General features: G+C 42.9%; 1 protein-coding gene across 1 annotated transcript in view; it reads left to right on the forward strand.

Annotated features, from left to right (window-relative positions):
- Positions 1–20,623, forward strand: part of HGFAC (HGF activator) — a 152,938-nt gene that overhangs the window by 26,383 nt on the left and 105,932 nt on the right. The window contains exon 3 of the mRNA XM_030191140.1: positions 7,478–7,574. Within this exon, the coding sequence (XP_030047000.1) occupies positions 7,478–7,574 (97 nt within the window). The remainder of the gene's footprint in view (positions 1–7,477; positions 7,575–20,623) is intronic.

Raw genomic sequence — 20,623 nt, forward strand, 5'->3', positions numbered from 1 at the left:
GAACGTTTTAGATTTGTTAGGATCTGGGCAACATTCTGGGGAAGGTGAAGCCTTTTCTGGAAAGATGGGCTGTACCTTAACCAGGGTGAAACCAGGCTGCTGGTATCAATATTTAAAAAGGAAATAGAGCAGCTTTTAAACTAGAAACTGGGGGAACATCAACAGTTGCTCACAAGCGCATGGTTTGGAACAAGGTATCTTTAAAAGATAGCACCAAAACTGGGAAGGTGGGCATCCCAATAGCAAGGTTGCAATAGAGTCTTTAAGTAAAGAGCAGACAGACTGCAAATTATCACTGTCAACTGCTGAGCAAGTTGTAAATAGAAATAAGTAGAGAGGTGTGGTAGCTGTGTTAGTCCACTTTTAGAGGTAATCAATAGAAATCAAACAAAATAAAACATGGAAAAGAAAATAAGATGATACCTTTTTTATTGGACATAACTTAATACATTTCTTGATTAGCTTTCGAAGGTTGCCCTTCTTCGTCAGATCGGAAATAAGCAAATGTGGAAGATGACAGAATATATAAGTGAAACATCCAAGCATTTCATTGACAGTTTAACAGGGTGGGGGTGGGTAGGAGGTATGCATGGGAGCATCAAAAAATTTCATTGATAGTCTAACAGGATGGGTGTGGGTAGGTGAGGGAAGAGGAAGATAAACAGAGAAATACAACTTTATGGTTTATAATGGGCTAGAAAACCCAGATCTTTGTTAAGTCCTGTCTGTTGGGTGTCAAAATATTCAATCATTCTGACTTCAAAGGTCTTACGTTCTTGTATTGTTTTAAAGTTACCTTTCAGGATTGTTACTATGAAATCACTGGTACAGTGTTCTGGTCTGGTAAAGTGCTGCCCCACAGGGGTAGGAACCCGGCTGGCACCAGCATTCTTCATGTTATGTCTATGTAAATTAAATCTTGTCTTAAGCATCTGGCCTGTTTCTCCAATATAGTATCCTTCGTTACATATTTTACACTGAATGATATATACCACGTTGGAAGATGAGCATGTGAACAATTATGTTGAACATTTTTCCTTTGTGAATGACTGTGGGGTCCTGTGAAATGTTTTGGCATAATGATAACTAAAAACACTAGTGAAATTAAGGTATTGTCTGAAGCAGCCATTATCCAGGCACAGGCAACTGCTCAACAATCCTCTGAATTGAAACTTTTAGATGAGAAAATTCAAAAATTAGAATCTGTGGGACAAGTCTCAATTAAAGAAAGAAACTTTACCTTTCGCCATTTAGAATACTTAGAAAATCAATCCAGGAGGCTTAATTTGAGGCTGACAAATTTTCCTAGATCACCTTTAATTACTTCTATAGAGATGGTTAAAAAATACTTGGTTGAAATACTAGGTATAGTTGAGGATTCTCTGCCTCCTATAACTTGGGCGCAGTATTACAAAGTAACGTAAAATCTTTGCCTGGAACTTCTCAAACCCAAGTAGGAGATGCTATGAACCTCACATCTTTCTTGAAATCCTCATTAGAGGTAATTACTCAGAGAACTACTGTGGTGGATTCCTTTGCTCTGGAGACGGATCGAGATGCAGTATTGAGACTTTCCTTTTTGTCATTTGGATTCTCTATTCTTGGGGTCTAAAATAAGAATTTATCCAGATTTCTCTAGAGAAACACAGAAAAGGCATAAAGCCTTTTTGGTTTTGCGCCCAAGGACTTTGGCATTAGGTGCAAATTTTGTACCTTTCCTTGTATATGCCGTATATTATTTCAGTCTAAGCAATTTCAATTCTTTGACCCCAAGCAGTTAGAAGACTTTTTGCAGTCTAAAGAAGAGGTTAATGTTACTGTCTAGACACAGATGTACACTGTAAGACATCTTGTTGTAGGCTACCTGGGTAGCATTAATCTATTAATTATTTCCTAGATATAATGTTAAGTATTATTTTTCCTTTTTTGGATCCAATTTACCTAATGTATAGTGGACAAAAGTGTTGAATATATTTCAGTTATGAATAACTTTGAATATTTTGTTATGTGGCATTTCCAATTTCTTGTATTATTGCTCTATGAGTTGTATAATATATATCCTATATAATAAAATCCACCTCCAACATTCTGAAGCTGACTGCATGGACATAAGCCTTGAGGCATTCGTGCTTCTGTTGACGCCTCCCACTTCTGGGTGCGTCAGCAGCGAAAGTGCCCAATCAAAACACAGCAACGTTTGGAATGTTGGAGGCACATTTTCAGCCCTTCGCCATGCCCCCCCGAGGTCGCCACCCCTCACCCCTCCACCCCCCCCAGGTTGCCACCGCTCCCCCCATCCACCCCCCCCCCGAGGTCACCGCAGAAACTGCTCCACCCTCCATCCCCCCACCCAGGTCGCCGCCGCTCCCACCCTCTGTCCGACATCAGCTCAGCTGCGATTTCCGGCCACTACTGCCTCTCCTGTTGAGCAGCAGCGACCGGTACAAAAAAACCCCAACAACTTAAACCTGCAAAAATGCTTTCAAAAAGGAAGCGGGGCACCGCAGGCAGCCATTGGCTGTCAGCACTGCATCTGCTCCTCCTCTCACGTCGCTGCGCTCCTCCGGGGTTCTACTCCAGGGACAGTGACGTGAGAGGTGAGAGGAGGAGCGGATGCAGAGCTGACAGCCAATGGCTGCCTGCGGTGCTCCGTTTCCTTTTTAAAAGCATTTTTGCAGGTTCAATTTGTTTTTTTTCTTTTTGTACCAGCCGCTGCTGCTCGACAGGAGAAGCAGCAGTGGCCGGAAATGGCAGCTGAGCTGACGTCAGACGGAGGGGGGGGGGAGCGACGGCGAACTTGGGGGGGGGGGGTGGAAGGGGAAGCAGTGGCTGCAGCGACCTTGGGGGGGGGTGGAGGGGAGGAGCAATGGCACCCTGGGGGGGTGAAGGGGTAAGCGGCTGCGACCTCGGGGGGGGCATGGCGGTGAGGGCGGCAGGGGTGGGGCCTGAGACAACAGAGGGGGAAGGGGTCCTGAGGCCAGAGGGGAGGGGTTCCTAAGACCAGAGGGGAGGGGGTCCTGAGACCAGAGACGGAGGGGGAGGGGGTCCTGAGACCTGAAAGCAGGGGGGGAGGGAGACCTGAGAGGAAGGGGGGAGGGGAACCAGATAGGGAGGGGGAGGGGTCCTGCAACCACACAGAGGGAGGGGGGAGGTATCTCTGGCACACACACAGTGTCTCTCTCACTCTCATACACTGTCTACCACACACTCTATGTCTCACACTGTATCACATTCACTCTCTATGTGTCACACAGTCACTCTCAAACACTCTCTCGATCTCATACACTCTCGCTCTCACAGAGAGTCTGTGTATTGCACACATACTCTCTCACACTCTATCTGTTTCACACAAGCACTCTCTCTCACACACATTGTATCTGTGTGAAGCACACTCTCTCACACTAACTGTGGCTCACATACGCACTTGCACACACTCTCATTCTCACATATACACTCTCTCACAGATACACTCACACCCACACTCACTCTTTCTCTGTCACACACACACACATTCACTCTCTCTCTCACACAGTCACTCTCACACACACTCTCTCAAACATACACACCCCGAGGAAAACCTTGCTAGCGCCCGTTTCATTTGTGTCAGAAACGGGCCTTTTTTACTAGTAATTTAATAAAAATAATGAAAAAAATGTTTTTATTCCACATAATTCAAAGTTCTTAGTGGATCACAAATTAAGGGCTCCTTTTACAAAGCCGTGAGACAAATGAGAGGAAGCCCATAGGAATTAAATGGGCTTCCTCTCATTTGTCGCACCAAGAATCGGTGGCGTGGCTTTGAAAAAGAAGCACTAACACACATAAATCACCTTAGACTAACTAACATACTAACAATATATTAACAAACATTCTTTCTTAATAAAACCCAGTGCATTTTTTCTAGCGAAAAAGGTGCCGGTACTCAAATGCCAGGCCACCCTTCGGGATGGGGTGATCACTGAGGGACCCACCCCACAATAGTCAGGCTCCCTGCAACCAGTCACAGAATCTATAACAAGGCAGAATTGGTGTGTAGAGCCTGAGCTCGTTCATTAAAACTTGGGGACCATGGGTCAATTTTAGCAGACAATGGAAAAGGTGCTGGTACTCAGTACCTCCAAGTACCCCCTCAAAAAATGCCCTGATAAAACCATATCAAAACCAAACATATCCTGAAAGGGAGCTGAGATGTCATTCATTACCCTCTCTGAATGCTTGCAAAAAAAAAACAAAAATTGAGGTTTTTTTTTACTAAGGTGCGCTGAAAAATGGCCTGCAGTAGTGTAGGCCTGGGTTTTGGGTGCGCGCAAAATCATTTTTCAGCGCACCTGTATAAAAGGCCTTTTAAAATTTTTGTCGAAAATGGACGTGCATCAAAATGAAAATTGCCGTGCGTCGATTATGGGTCTGAGACCTTACCGCCAGCCATTGACCTAGCGGTAAAGTCTCACGTGGTAACCGGTTGGTAATGACCTAAGCGCGCCAAATGCCAATTGGCAAGTGTCCAATACACGCAGCAGAAAATTATTGGCCACGTGGCAAAAATGAAATTACCGCAACAGCCAGCTGGTAGCGGGCGGTAACTCCATTTTGGCGCATGTTGGGCACGCATAGATGCTAACGTAGCTTAGTAAAAGGGCCCCAGAGTTCTTGTTTAAACTTTCTCAAACCCTGAATCTTTTTCATTCTAAGAGGCAACTTGGTCTAAAATATAGGATCTGCAATATAAAAAACCGTGTTCATAAATTAATCAGATTTTATAACATGATGAGATGGACATCAAGCAGCAATTGACAGTCTGATTTCAACGATCGAGTGGGCTGATAAACGTGAAGCTTTGCAGCCAAGATCTTTGATGCCTGTTGCATAAGTATTTTAAAAACTAAACAGAGAATCTTAAATTGAATCCTATTTAAAGGTAGAAGTTATTAATGTGGGCTACAGTTAGATGTGCTATTTTACCACTAACTCATGCTGAGTGAGGTAGAGTGCAAGCATTTTGCCTAGTTCTACAGAAAGCCAGTGATATTCAACTGAGTGGTTTTATTTAGGGCAGCAAAAAGGCTGCCTTAAATGGTGTACCTATATGGATAGTGGCTGAATATTATAATTATCTGTAGAATCCAGTACTACTCATTATCAAGTTAGGGGTCCTTTTACTAAGGTACGCTGAAAAATGTCCTATGGTAGTGTAGACGTGTGTTTTGGGCACACGCAGAATTATTTTTTAGCACTCCTAGAAAAAAATGCCTTTTTAAAATTTTTGCCGAAAATGCACGTGCGGCAAAATGAAAGTTGCCGCATGTCCTTTCTGGGTCTGAGACTTTAGCACAAGCCATTGACCTAGCGGTAAGGTGTCATACGGTAACCAGGCGGTAATGGTCTATGCCCATCAAATTCCACTTGACGTGTGTAGCTGTGGCACATCAGAAAATAAAACATATATTTCAGACGCGCACCAAAATTGAAATTAACACAAGGGCCATGCAGTAACCGGGCAGTAACTCCAATATGGCGCACGTTGTGCGCGCGTAGGCACCTACGTGGCTTAGTAAAAATATATTTAAACACTATGGTCAGCGAAACAAAAAATATTGACCGTAGTGTTTGAACAGTGACCCACAAAACTATATCCTAAGCTCTTTTCTGGCTTCTGAATAAACATACCGGTTAATACTCAGCCGACAGCAATCAGTGTTGTTTAAATGCAGACCGTCACTAGCTAAATTAACCCCAGATATTACTACTACTACTACTACTTGACATTTCTAAAGCGCTACTAGGGTTAAGCAGCGCTGTACAATTTAACATAGAAGGACAGTCCCTGCTCAAGGAGCTTACAATCTAAAGGACAAATGTACAGTCAGTCAAATAGGGGCAGTCAAATAGGGGCAGTCTAGATTTCCTGAAAGGTATAAAGGTTAGGTGCCGAAAGCAATGCTGGGCAATCTACAGGTACTGGCATTAAATACCTAGCCTGACTGGACTGCAAGACTTATGCACTTCCAGGCCAATATTCAGCTTGGACTCACATACAATATTTATATTTATTTATTAAGATTTATTTACCGCCTTTTTGAAGGAATTCACTCAAGAATAAGTCAACTATAAGCAACAGACAATTACAGCAGTAAACATATTCAAATAACAATACAAAGTATGAAATAGTATGCTACATTACAATGTCAACACAATATGCAATAAAACATTTTAGTAGACAACATAGGGTATAAGCAAAGATGGATTGTATAGCTAGATAAGATAGATTAACACAAGTAAGAAAATAAGGGACTAGTTTAAAGAGTGTTGCAAATGACGTCAGAAAGGTGCTTGAACATTATCTTAGCTAGGATAGGAGTGGATAAACATGTTCTGCTATAATATGTGTAGCCAGTGTCATTTACTTCTTCGGTTAAAGGCCAGGTTGAAGATCCAAGCTTTCACATGCTTCCTGAAGTAGAGATAGTCTTGTGTAAAGTGGAGCCTTTCAGGGAGTGCATTCCAGAGCATGGGGGCTACTCTGGAGAAGGCTCGCTTATGGGTATCACATTGTGTGATGTCCTTTGGAGAGGGTGTGGTTAGGGAAACTCCTTGGGAGAACCTTAGTGACCTTGAAGGTGTGTAGACGGAGATCCTGTTCTTCAAGTACTCTGGGCCGTTTCCTTTAAGGGCCTTATATGCATCCCAGCTGAAAATCATCTGGGACCCCATAAATTTCATCCACATAATCTGGCTCCAACCCCCCCCCCCCCTTCTGCCTCCTGAAGTGGCTCCTGCCCCCTCTCCCGAAGCAACTATTGTTAGAGGACATGGAAGCCTTTCAAGGAGGAACCAAGAGAAGCTGGAGCAAGTGGGGTGGTTCTTTCTCCAAGGATCACTAGACTACCAGGGACTGTAAGTAGTTCCAATGGGACCTTCTGGAGTGTGTATGTGTTGGGGGGGGGGGGGGTCAGAGGTATTGGAGCAACTTCAGGGGATAGGAGAGATCAGAGCCACTTCACTGAGGTGAGAGGGAGTTCAGAGCTGCTTCAGGGGAGTGAGAGGGGAAACGATGAGCTTCAGCCCAACTGAAAGCTATGTAGGTGCTGGCTGATATTCATACAGTAGCTAAGTGACCAAAAATAGGACTGCTTTTTATGTGGTCCTATTTGGTCGCTTAAAATGGGACCTGGGCTAAAGTAGCACGAGTTAGTGGTAAAATAACACATCTTAAGAGTAGACCCCATTGATCACTTCTACCTTTAAATACTTAAAATAATCTTGCTATTGCAGATTAAGCTGACTGTAATTAAAAGTGCATGAAATAGATAGTGCTAAGGAATAGGGTGAATAAAGGTTTACTTCATTATAGTTTATTTATTTTGTTTATCTGCAGATCAGTTCTTGTACCATTAGACTACATCTCTTCCCTATGCCCAAGTTCAGTAAATACATGTACAACCACCTGAATTCATCCTTTCTATACTTTTGTTTGTAGGGTTCACAGAAGATGGAAGGCCATGTGCATTTCCCTTTCGGTACAGAGGAAGAATGCACTATTCTTGCATATCAAATATATTTTCAAAAAGGAAATGGTAAGTAAATAATAGCAGTTGTTGACTGAATTAAAAGTTTGATTTAACTACATTTTGGACCTGATTTACTGAGCATCCCCCCCTTTCCCCCTTAAAAAAACGGTTTCTGAAGCATTGAAATTTACATACAGTGAAACATAGCCATTAGGGAATTACTCCTTTCAAGTTGCCTCTATCCGCTCCCTACTCTCGTAAGCCTCCCAAACTATCCCTACCACCCAGAATTACCCTGCCCAACACCTATCAAAATACCCCACCCCCTAAAATTACCCCTTGCAACTGTCCAATCACCCTCAAGCTGCCCACCCCCAGAAATTATTCCCCTGGAACTGTCCCACCACTTTGAAAACTGCCCCACCTCCATAAATACGCCAATTGCACTACCCTCCTCAAAATGCCCTAACCTCCAAAACAATCTTCTGCAATTGCCTTACCCCATCACAGACTGCCGCCACGGAACAGCACTACCACCCCACAAACTACTGTACCCCCAAACTACCCCCTGCAATAGCTGTACCACACCACAAATTGACCACAATCTCAAAAATGACCCCAACGCCACTGTCCCATTGCTCCACAAACTGTCCCCACCCATAACAACTACTCCCACAACTGCCCCATTCCCAAATAAGTAATCCTGCAAACTACCCCACCCTGCAAATCCTGCATTAGTGTTTTTTTTTTGTTTGTTTTGTTTTTCCCCAGAAGTTGCCTTCTGCTCCTTTGGGCTTCCAGCTCAACTGGAACTGGTTTCTGTTGGGCTATGGTACCATATGCCTTCTCTATTTCATATCCCCTCAGGCCCTCACAATTCACTGTGGCCACTTACTGAAGTGAAAGTCCCCAGCCAGGGACCACATACCAGGGCTCCTTTGAGAACTCTGCAATCATGGGTCCAAATTCTGCCACCAAATGTCACTATGTCACTACTGTACAGTGACTGATTCCCTCCCTCCCAGGAGCTGTGAATGCTGCCTCTCCCCATCTCTAAACCTTGGGAGACAAAGCCTGGGATATATTTGTTGCCCCATGTGGTTCACTCGACTGAGCCCACAAAGTCCATGGCCACTCTGTCAAATGAGGTATCGACGATAGGCATGGACATGAGAGGGGCAGGTGGAACCCTTAGAGGGCTGGTCAACTAGCAGGTTGGGCAGGAGCTACAGGACAGTACAGTGTTTTATTTTTTTTACTTGATTTTTATTAATTTCAACATAATTTACAAGCAACCATTTCTTCATGAAAATACAATCACCATCCTTGTTACAGTTAAATACAGGAAAAAACCAAACTTTTTAAATTGAAACAATCCCAAACATCTGGTGATAACAGTAGATCACAAATCATCTAGAGGAAGAGGACAAAGAAAAAGGGTGGAACAAGCTTACAATGTAATAACTATCGTCCAATACAAAGAAAAGGCATTGGCATGATGTCTTAATGGGGTACAATTAAGTACACTTGGAGACAGCAGAAGAAAAAAAAAAACCAGGGAAGTCATCCTGGTGAGAGCTTCCTTAAATCCAAAAAGGAGCGTAGCTCTTTCGGGACAAAGAAAACATATCTAATACCTAAGTACTTAATTAAGCATTTGCAAGGGTAATGCAGCATAAAGGTAGCACCAAGTACCACCGTCTCTTAGGAACGCTTTTCTTCTTTCCTGTGAAACCCGTGCAACATCAGGAAAAATCCATGTTCTCTGACAATAAAATAAATCTTGCGAATTGCAGAAATATAAACGCATCACCATATTTAAATCCTGCTCAAACACAAATTGTGCAAGGGAAGTGGCTCGGTCTGAGAGTTGTTCTTGTAAGAGTCCAAAATAGCTGATAATATATCCAAAGCTGATTGATTATTTTCCCCCAGAACTTCAGCTGGCAAATAAAACACCTTATTAACTGGGGAAAGGAGTCCTGTGGCAAAGAGAGGACCTCTTTCAGATCATGGGCTGTAAACCCAAAACTTTTGGGAAATTAAGCAACCGCAAATTCAGGTGTCTAAATTGATTTTCATATTGCTCCAGCTTACGATGAATCAATATTTTATCCTTCACCAAGGTTTGCACTACCTCCGTATTATCTTTCACAGATTTTTCCAAATTTTCTAATGTTAAACGATGGTCAATCTATAAAGTCTCAAACTTGTGAGCCAAAGAACCACAGGATAGTTTAAGACAGGCAATATCCGATGAGCAATTGGCAATGGTAGAGTCCAGTTTAGTAAGAAGACCCCAAAGAGCAACAAGACCTACCTCTCCTGAAGAGTGAGCTGTCACGTTCCTAGCTGAATCCTCAGCATGCACCTCCGATGAAGAACTGAGAGTCCCATCTGCAGGAACTAATGGCACAAAAGGCCTCTCCACCGGGGAATCCCACATGGCTTCCACTGCAGCGGAATGCGATCTATCCTGGCTCAAGGAGGGGCTCAGACTTTCAACTGAGCATGGTCCAACAGCTCCTATTGAGACAGTGAACACTCCAAGAGATCCAGGGGTCACAGCTGCATGTGCCGGTGTTGAGTGCTCGCGATGGCTGAGGAGAACCTTGCCCCCAAGCAGGTCAGCACTTTCACCTATGCTGTCGGCAGCAAGGGTCTGGCCGACGCTTCTTCCCCCCTCTCCATGCTGAGTCAGAAACTCGTTGATCGTGGGTTGAAGCACAGAAGGTATGGGAGGCGTCGAGCCTTCCATTTGTGCAGCTTCGAGGTAAGAAAAGAAATACAGCAAAGAAGAAAAATTTTTAAACGGAGTTCAGCTACTAGATCCCAGGAGACTCAACTTGCCGCCATATTGACTCCTTCCCTCTGAGCAGTGTTTTTTTTAATGCACTGACCGCTGCAGGCAAAATTAGACTTAGATATTCAGTGCTGGGCCATGTCCAGGCACCGGCATGAATCTCTGGGTCTGTCTAGCCAAGAGTTTGCTGCCAGAGCTTGCTTGCTTATTTATTTATTTATTTTATTTGTTACATTTATATCCCACATTTTCCCACCTATTTGTAGGCTCAACGTGGCTTACATAGTACCGGAGAGGCGTTACAGACTCCGGTGTAAACAAATACAAAGTGATGTTGTGGTAAGATAAAGTTCATGTGGCACAGCCACACTAGGGAATCATACAACGGAAGAGTTGTGTTATGTCCATTACGTTCTTTAGTTTTGTTGTGTTGCAAAGATCAGGCATTTATGTTGGATTGGTAGGGTATGCCTTTTTAAACAGGTTAGTTTTTAGTGTTTTCCGGAAGTTTAGGTGGTCGTTCATTGTTTTCAAGTCTTTTGGTAATGCGTTACACAGTTGTGTGCTTATGTAGGAAAAACTGGACACGTAAGTTGATTTGTATTTGAATCCTTTGCAGCTTGGGTAGTGCAGATTTAGATATGTTTGTGTTGATTTGGATGTGTTTTTAGTTGGTAGGTTGATCAAGTCTGTCATGTATCCCGGAGCTTCACCGTAGATAATTTTGTGAACCATATTGCAGATTTTGAAAGCAATGCGTTCTTTGATTGGGAGCCAGTGTAGTTTTTCGCGAAGGGGGTTTGCACTTTCAAATCGCTTTTTTCCGAAGATAAGCCTAGCTGCCGTGTTTTGAGCGGTCTGGAGTTCATTTAAGGTTTGTTCTTTGCAACCCGCATAAATTCCATTGCAGTAGTCTGCATGGCTTAGGACCATTGATTGTATCAGGTTGCGAAATGTTCCCCTCGGGAAGAATTGTTTCACGCGTTTGAGTTTCCACATTGAGCGGAACATTTTCTTTGTTGTGGATGTCACTTGGCTCTCTAGTGTGAAGTTGCGGTCCATTGTAACGCCGAGGATTTTCAGGCTGTCTGAGATAGGGAAGGTGTAATCTGGGGTGTTGATAATAGTGGGGTTATCCGCGCTGTGTGAGGATGAGAGGATGAGACAGTGTGTTTTTTCTTTGTTTAGTTTTAGTTTAGAGTCCATGATGATTTAGTAGGATTTATTTATTTTTATTGCCTTTTTGAAGAAATTCAACCAAGGTGATGTATAACAAGAACAATTTAGACATAACCAATAAGTTATTTCAGCAGAAAAAATATTCAAATGATCAGTACATATTATGGCATAGTATGCTACGCACAAGGTTAACACAATACACAATAAAACATCTTAATAGACATCATAGGCTGTAAGCAGAGGTGGAACATATAGATAGATAAAACAGAGTAACAGGAGTTAGATAGAAAATAAGGGAGATAATTTAAAGAAAGTTGCATGTGAAGTCAAAACGTTATGTGGGTCTTGGCCGATATTCAGCTATCCATTTTGATTGCCAGAGAGCAGACTGCTCCAGCTCTGTCCCGTTAGCCACCAGTGATCTCCCCAGGGTAAGACCCTAGATTGAAAGAGAGTGATGGGGAGGTCTGGGGATGGGGGTGCAGAGGGTGGGGGGTGGGTTCTGGGTTGTGGGCAAGGCTTCCAGTTGGGTAAAGGATGGGGTGTGTTCACATTTATGGGTGGTTTTGAGGATTAGGAGGTGGGCATGATGGGGATCGGAAGCTTGGTAGGGTGGGGTGGGGGGGATTTGAGTGAGGGGAATTGGAAAGATGGAATGATTGGACACAAGGGGAATGGCCATGGGGATGATCAGAATGGAGGGGAGGGGGTTGATGATGACTGTGAAGGAATGTAGGAGGGCTGGAAAGGGGGAGTCATTGGATCAGCTACCTGGAAATTATGTGGGTGCCAGTCGATATTCAATTCTGGCACCCACATAGCTAAGCAGGCATAGTTAGGACTGCTTTTCTTGCAGTCCTATAAACCTGTATATATATTTGGATTTATGCAAATGTGCTACACAATTGTAGCAGAATGTCAACAAATTTGCTGCGGAGTTTGCTATTTCTTGATGCACAATCTACTTCTGTGTTGTTACAGGAAACCGGAGGCTATGAGTACAATCTTAATTCACTACGAAATCTTACCATTTTCATTCACTATTAGCATTTTTGTTCAAGGCCCAGCTGTGATCCCAGACTTCCTCTCCCAAGGCTTGGAGATGGGGCAGGGGCAGCATTCACAGCATCTGGGAGGGAGGGAATCAGTCACTGCACAGTAGTAACATTTGATTGCCGAATCTGGAGCCCATGATTGTAGAATTTCCAAAGGAGCCATGGGTTCTGGTCCCTGGCTGTGAACCCCCACTTTGATAACTGACCTAAGTGAGTTATGATGAGATATAAACTAGAGAAGGCTAATGAAGGATTATAGCATCATTGCCCAACAGAAGCAGAGCTGCCAAGTTATCCAGTTCCAGGAGAGAGACCTTTTAGCCGTTCCTGGTTTACGTCCCAAATCAGCGTGGGATTTGTAGTTCCTGATTCTGTCCCTTTGAAATTAGTGCTACAAGACCCATAATACATTTGGATGAGGTTTTCAGAAATCCAGGGGTGGCCTAAAATCCCCCTCCTGGAGTTGAGTAACTTGGAAGCTCTGCAGTAGCCAGTTCCAAATGAAGCCCAAAGGAACAGAAGGCTACAGTTGTCTGACTTTGTGGAATGTGTGTATATTTTTATTTGAATCATGTTAATAAATTACGTTCCTAACGATCTGCTTTGTGCATTTTCCATCGAAAAATCAAGTTTTGCATAGTCAACAATTGGGATACAGGCATCATAGGAGCCAACGTTTCAAAATTAATGGGGGTGCTAAGCCCAATGGAAATAACCCCTCCCTGGATACATACAAGGAATTTTCTCAATATTGGGGGTGCTCAAGCACCCACAGTACCCACAGAGTTGGCAACAATGACAGGCATCACCATAGTACGGAATCTCTTTTGTTAGCTATAGCACATGATATATTAGTAAAGGCAGATCAGGGTTTTGATGCTGTTTGGGTATAGCTTGATTTGAGCTCTGCTTTTGATATTGTTTCTCATTCTTGATTACTAGATCAAATGCATAAAATGTGAATTGATTCCACTGTTCTAGATTGGTTCAATTCTTATCTTTCCAATCGCATGCAATTTGTATGTAGGAATCAAGAAATGTCATCTTATGAGAGATATACCTCAGTGGCATACCTACCTTGGTTGCCACCCGGGGTGGAGCACCCCCTCCTTCAGGCAAGACCCCCGCCCTCCCTCCTCTGAGCAAGGAAGTGCGCTGAGTATTCGCACGGCTTTCAGCTCTGCCCTTCCTCTGCACCGGAACAGGAAGTTGATGTCAGAGGGGGCAAGGGATGGGCAGAGCCGACAGCCATGTGACTGCTCAGTGCGCCCCCTTGCTGCCTGTACCAAGGACAGACCGACCCCACCACCTCACCCTTGGTACACTAGAAATGTACCTCAAGGATCTCATCTTACCTCATTACTTTTTAATTTGTACCTTGCATCATTGGCTAGTTGATTAGAAATTTGGAGATTCAACTTTTATTTTTTTGCTAATGACATTCAGTTGGTCATCTTTATCAAGGATGACCAGTTCAGTGTCATGCTGGATCTTAATTGTAGGTTAATCATGTTGGATGATTGACGTGGCTATCTCGTAAATCCAAACCTTTGACCATTAAGCCAATACTGCAAGGTAGACCACTTCTGCTTAAGGAGGTTATCATTACTTTGGGTTTTCATTGTAATAACCCACTGAGAGTCAATTTGCAACTTGGAAATGTCGTGAGATCTTGTTATTTCCCGGTGCAGATGACTCATCAGTTAAAACCTTTTCTCAGTAAATCTTATTTGATAAAGATTATACATACTCTAGTTACTGGTAGACTGGACTATTGCAATTTGTTGTTTTAAGTACTTGCTAAGGTCATATTGAAGAGACTTCAATTGGTACAAAACACAGCAGTGCACTTAGCTTAGTAGCGGGGGAGAGGAAGGTTTGATTATATTTCCCCAATTTTAATCGATCTACATTGGCTGCCAATTTCTGCAAGGATAACTTTCAAGCTGTTGTACTTTGTTTATAAGACTTTTTGCATGGATATTCCCAAATATCTTTCTGATGTTCTATGCAAACAAGTGAGTCAGCATTCACAGCACTCTCACCAGTGTTGCTTGCTTCAATTTCCTTCACTCAGTTCAGTTAAACTGACTTCAACTAGGAAGGAACAGAACTTTTTGCTATATGGGACCTTTCTTGTGTATCTCTCTGGAAAAGTGAAACAAAAATTGGCAGAGAATATCAAGAAGTCCACAAGAAGCAGAAGACATGTCTTGTAGTGTTGAACAAACTTTATTCCAGTCAGTCAGTAACATACAATGCCCGACGTAGTCACGTTTCACCTCCTCGATGCTGCGTCAGGGGCTTCAAATATTAGGGTCCCACAAGGCTGCTCTGCCTCGGCTTCCTGGTGAAGAGTGGTGATAGCGAGAACATTCTGATGGTGATTTACCTGTTTTGTCTGTTTTTGAAGAATCAACTTACCACGGATGCCCTGTAGGACCCTAATAGTTGAAGCCTCTGGGAGGCGAAACGTGACCACGTCAGGTGTTGTATGTTACTGACTGGCAGGAATAAAGTTTGTTCACCACTAGAAGACGTATCTTCTGCTTTTTGAGGACTGCTTGTGTAACTCTCTGCCAGCTGAAATTGGTAGCATTATCAGCTATGTTGGCTTTCATGAAGCTTTAAAGACCTGGCCTTTTTAGAGCACTTTTGGTAGTTTTAAACTTTTTTTTCCCCCTTTTGTACTTTTTTTTTGTACTGATGCTGCTATGTTTTTAAATGCTTACTACTGTAAACTGCTTTAAAACCTTGTACTAAGCAGTATATCAAATTAATAAATCAAAGGCGATAAATATATCTTAATAAATAAGTAAAATCAAACACTACCATAGTAACTACAGATAAGTACTGTTCTTCTGTTAGTACAGGGCTGTGCACATGCTCCTCAGATGAAAAATACATTTAGTTAGGAAAGTTATGGAAGTCTTTTTGGAGGATTGGCTATGGGTAGGTCCTCTTCTCTGACATGTAAGATTTAAACAATTTTTATTGAACAAGGAAGTAAAGTACAAGAATTCAAACAGAAATGGATTTCTTAGTTTGTATGTCCGTGTTCTAAATGTATATATTTACAATGTAAACCGTTCTGCTTTGCCAATGCAATAAGTAACTGTATAGTAAATAAATAAACGATGAAAGATAAACAATAAACACGTGTTGTTCAATATTTTACAATTTTTCACGTCTAACCCAAACTCCCTAGCTCCTACCTCACCCTTCATATTCAACATATTTCAAGATTGTGAAGATTATAAATCTTTAGCTGGATCAAAAAACTAAACAACAAACAATACTAAGTTTAAGATATCAAACTGATACAGAATGATAAACATATAAAATTACACCATTTAGATCTGCCTTACTGAATCACACCCCATTCTCACCCTACTATAACCATTACTTTAAGCTACAACAGAGATGACCCATTGTCTGGACCAGTGGCGTTCCGTGCTTGGCTGACACCAGGGGCGGATCGCCGCTGCGCGCACCCTCCCCAGGTGCAGTGCAACATGGTGCCCCCCCCTGGTGTGGAAAGGCACCCCCCCTGGCATCAGCACCCCCCCCCCCCGGTGTGGACCCTAACCCCCCCGGCGCAGCGCCTCTCACTCCCCCCGACAGTCCCCACCTGCCTACTAGCTGAGCTCCGGCCGGCACCTCCAATCTGCAGCGCTGCTGACTTTAAATGAAGAAAATCGTCCCGTCGTTAGCCCTTCACTCACTGAGTCCCGCCCTCGAGGAAATAGGAAGTTATATCAGAGGGCGGGACTCAGTAGTGAAGGGCCAACAACGAGACGGTTTTCTTCATTTCAAGTCAGCAGCGCTGCAGATTAGAGGTGCCGGCCGGAGCTCAGCTGGTAGGCAGGTGGGGACTGTCGGGAGGAGTGAGATGTACTGTGCCGGGGGGGGGGGGGGTGGATGGAGCACCCCCCCACCCGTTGACACCCGGGGCGGACCGCCCCCACTGCCCCGCCCTTGCTACGCCACTGGTCTGGAATCTTATGACCCTAGGTCATCATTGGAATGATAACATCTACTTTCCTAACCCCCTCCCCACCCCACCCAGGCAGAGAAACCCAAAGTAACCTTTTTACCAGATTTTTGTCTTAGGAAATGCTTGGGAACCTATTTAATACAGCACTTCTTGCTTTATGGGAAAACATTTTGCAAATAACAATTCCAGATAGAGATGAAGGCCCTTCTTCTCCTTGGAGAAGTCTGAGCTGCCTGTGCTTCTCTTCTCTGACCTGTAGTAGGGCTTAATCTTCAGAATCACTTATTTGGAGCACTTTTATGATGGGAGTCTGCTGCAGACCAGAAAGTAGATGAACAGGGGCAAAGAAAGAAGTCCTCTGGTAGAAATTTTAACATTTTAAACTCAGTCATTCAATTTATCTAAAGAGGAGGTGTGTTGAACTGTTTGGTTAACTGTGTAAGTTAACCACATAATAACAGCCTTTCATGTAGCAGTGGCAGGAGCAGTCATTTCAAGAACAAAAATTATTTTCATGTATCCTGAGGTGCTGCAGCTTTAATCAAACTGAGTCAGAAGTTATTTTAGCTCACTGAGCTCTAGGGACGTGCATTTGTTTGAAAGTCTGTACGCCGCCTTATTCTGTACATCAGATAAGGCAGTATAGTAAATCCGTAATAAACAATAAACAACACGGGAATGCCAATGATATTTCCCATCCTATCTCATGTTGTTTTCAAGAACAGGCACACTATCGTGTAATGATGCGTGCTATCGACAATATTGCCCCCACATCAAATTTTTTAAAAATAAAAAGCCTGAGTAAAATTAAAAATCCCAGAAACGGCACAGAAAACTTTTTGGACTTCTTGCATAAGCACCCTGTTATGAAATCAGATCCAAAAAAACTCAAAACTTGTTTAGTTTCATTTCAGACATATTGGTCGCCCTGAAGCAGTGATTTTGTCCTGCAGTTCTTTCTCTTCCCTGTGTATATCAGAGAGTGAACCTGTGCAACAACTGATCTAAGAGGAATTGCAGCCCTTTAGCTAAGATCAAATGTAAAGACTGAGCTGTGAGTTGAGAATGATCCTTTCTCGAGTTCTTTTGACCTTTACAATAGAACTTCCCAAACTTGTCCAGGGGATCCCACAGCCAGTGAAGTTTAATTTGCATGCATTGGAGACTCAGGGCATGCAAATTTATCTCATGGATATTCATTGTGGATATCCTGAAAATGTGACTGGCTGTGGGGTCCACAGGACAGGTTTGGGAAACCCGGCTTTGTAATATGGTGAGCTAATGCCCCGCCACCCAACCTCACTGGGGACAAGAAACCATTTGGACCTTGGTCAAACTTGTCAGGTTCAACTTCCCATTTAGGCTGAAAAACAAAAAAACAAGCAAACAAACAAACAAAAAACCTGAGGCGTAGAATTCCTGTAGTGGCAAATGGGATTCCTGTTGCAGTAACGGATTGCTAAACAAAGCACTCGGTTACAATGGGTATATCACTATAATTAGACAACTAAAAGATTTAGACTTGAAAGAGAATGAATCATAATCACACCATCCCAAAGTGGGATAGATTTCATGTAATAGATGGGTATTATTTTAATTACAGGCAGGTTATATATTCCCATGCATGTGATAGAGATGTGCATGGAAACTGTTCTGTCCAAACCCTTGCTATAATGAAGCTTTTCCTGGAAAAAGAAAAGGCCAGAGCCCAGTGTAATTAATAGGTTGGGTGTGTACTATAATTGTCAAAAATTGCAGTGCAAATCTGAATTAAAATTGGTATTACGGATGGTCCATCCGGGATGGAAGAATGGCAGGTTGCAACTTTTCAATACAAAATAGCCATCCCATGTTTAAGATGGTTCTTTCTATTAATCATATATAGTTATAAATTCTATTTTACACAGCAGCACAACTGGTTCATATTGCAATTCCCGGCACTAACAATTGAAGGCTCTTTTTCCTTAGTGCTACACCCAGGGGGGGGTCATATTGTTTAATTCCTAGTGCCAGGCTTGAGTGGCTTGTAATGCATTTTGCACAGCTGGGACAAGATGAGGGACAAGGGAAGAGCAGAGAGAGAGAGAGAGAGAGAGAGAGAGAGAGAGAGAGAGCAGAGAATGAGAAGGGAAAGGGAAGGAAGAGAAGGGGTACAAGTAGAGAGGGAAGGAGGAGGAGGAGGAAAGAGGGGTGAGAGAGATGGAGGAGCGTGGTTTATAGAGAGGGAGATAAATGTGAGATGGTGAGAAAAGGGAGAATATTCAACAAAAAAGGCATGTTAGGTTCATCAAAAAGAGGCATGTTAGGCCCCTGTGTCTCTTTCTTTCTTTCATGACTGAATCCTGTGCTTAACCTTTGTGGAATACATTTTATACCCTGATGATAAAATAAACAGTGTTATCAGGCTGTGCCATCTCATGCTGTATCCTCCTGGAGCTCCCCCTTCTGGGAAGTAGTGAATGACCTTCTTCCTGAAAACAGGGACCTGAAACCTGTAGCCAAGCCACAGAGATGTTACCCTTTCTGTATTATTTCAGCACCAGATTTGGACGTGCTGAAGTGGTTGCACTGATAACTTCAGAAACTCCCTTTATTTCCTCCATTTCCTCATTCACAATTACTACCATAAAGTATTCAAAGAAACAGAAACACTCTGAAGAACAGAGAGTGGCATGCATTTTCTATAAACAGTCAGGCAAAAGTCCCTTCTCAGTTTTATTTACAATGTATATAAGTGCATGGATGCAAAATACTAATGCGGTCGATATTCAAAGCAGTTTAACCTGGCCAGAGGGGCTCCTGCCTTGTAAAATTGTACTGACCCGCCAAGCAGCAGATATTCAGCAGCACTGTCCGGTTATCTGTTCTGACTGTTGCGGTACTCTCTGATTAGTGCTGAGGCAGTCTGGGAGCAGAGTTGGGGGCGGAGCCAGGAATTATTCATCACATTACATTACCAAGAATTTACATTCCGCTCACAGCAATATTGGTTCGAAGCGGATCACGGCCAAATTAGGGGCCCCTTTTACAAAGTGGTGGTACCTGTACTGCCGTTTTGCCACAAACCAATCCGACACTACCGCGGGGCTACGCAGGAGCCTGGTGGTAGTGCCTGCCCCCAACACGTGCTATTTCTGGTGTTGAAAAAATACATTAATTTTGTTAGTGCTGAGGACTTACCTGGAGGTAATCGGGCAGCCCTGCATGCTGCTCGGTTACCACTGGGTTAGCGCAGGAGCCCCTACTGCCTCCTAAATAGGTGGCGGTAATGGCTACCCTGGAAAATGGCTGTGTGGCAAGTGGTTCACATATTGCATGGTCATTTCCTTTTTTTAAAAAAAATCCTTTTACATGCTGTGGTAAAAGGGGGCCTTGGCGCGTGGCGAATCCACGTGCTGACGCTATCACGGGGTCCCTTTTACCGCAGCTTTGTAAAAGGGGCCATAAATCAGTAAACATAACCTAGGAATTACAACGGCAATAAAATAATACTAAAATTTTAAAAACAACAAATTATCATGTAAGAGCAAATTTCCCGTAATAAAATGGCCTTAACCAATCTATATAAAGGGTAATAAGCTAGACATATAATTGATGTTGACAAAGCATTCCGATGTTTAGACGGGAAAAAATACATTTTGACCACGAACTCTTAAATATTGGACATGATAACCTTAAAGTATTGCGAGTATTAATTCCTAAACCTAGCACTTTAACCAGAGAAAACATATAAGCAGGCTATGTATATCCTTGTACTATTTTATAAACAAAACAGCACAGTTTCAAAATTATTCTGCCTTCTATTGGTGGCCAATGAAGTCAAACATAATAGGATGAAACACTATCAATTTTTTTTTAAAGAACATATTAACCGTATCGCAGTGTTTTGTATGGTTTGCAGCTATCGCAATACTTTTCTTGTACAGCCCAAATAGATTATATTACAGTAATCCAACTTAGCTAAAATTAAAGCTTGAACTACAAGCATAAATTTGTCTTGTGACAAACATTTCCTGATACGTCTGAGTGCCCAAATAGCTATCCGGACATGTTGGACTACATATAAAGCAGTCATAGCTAT

This window comes from Microcaecilia unicolor, chromosome 2, assembly GCF_901765095.1.
Source record: "Microcaecilia unicolor chromosome 2, aMicUni1.1, whole genome shotgun sequence".
In the NCBI taxonomy this organism is placed as follows: domain Eukaryota; kingdom Metazoa; phylum Chordata; class Amphibia; order Gymnophiona; family Siphonopidae; genus Microcaecilia; species Microcaecilia unicolor.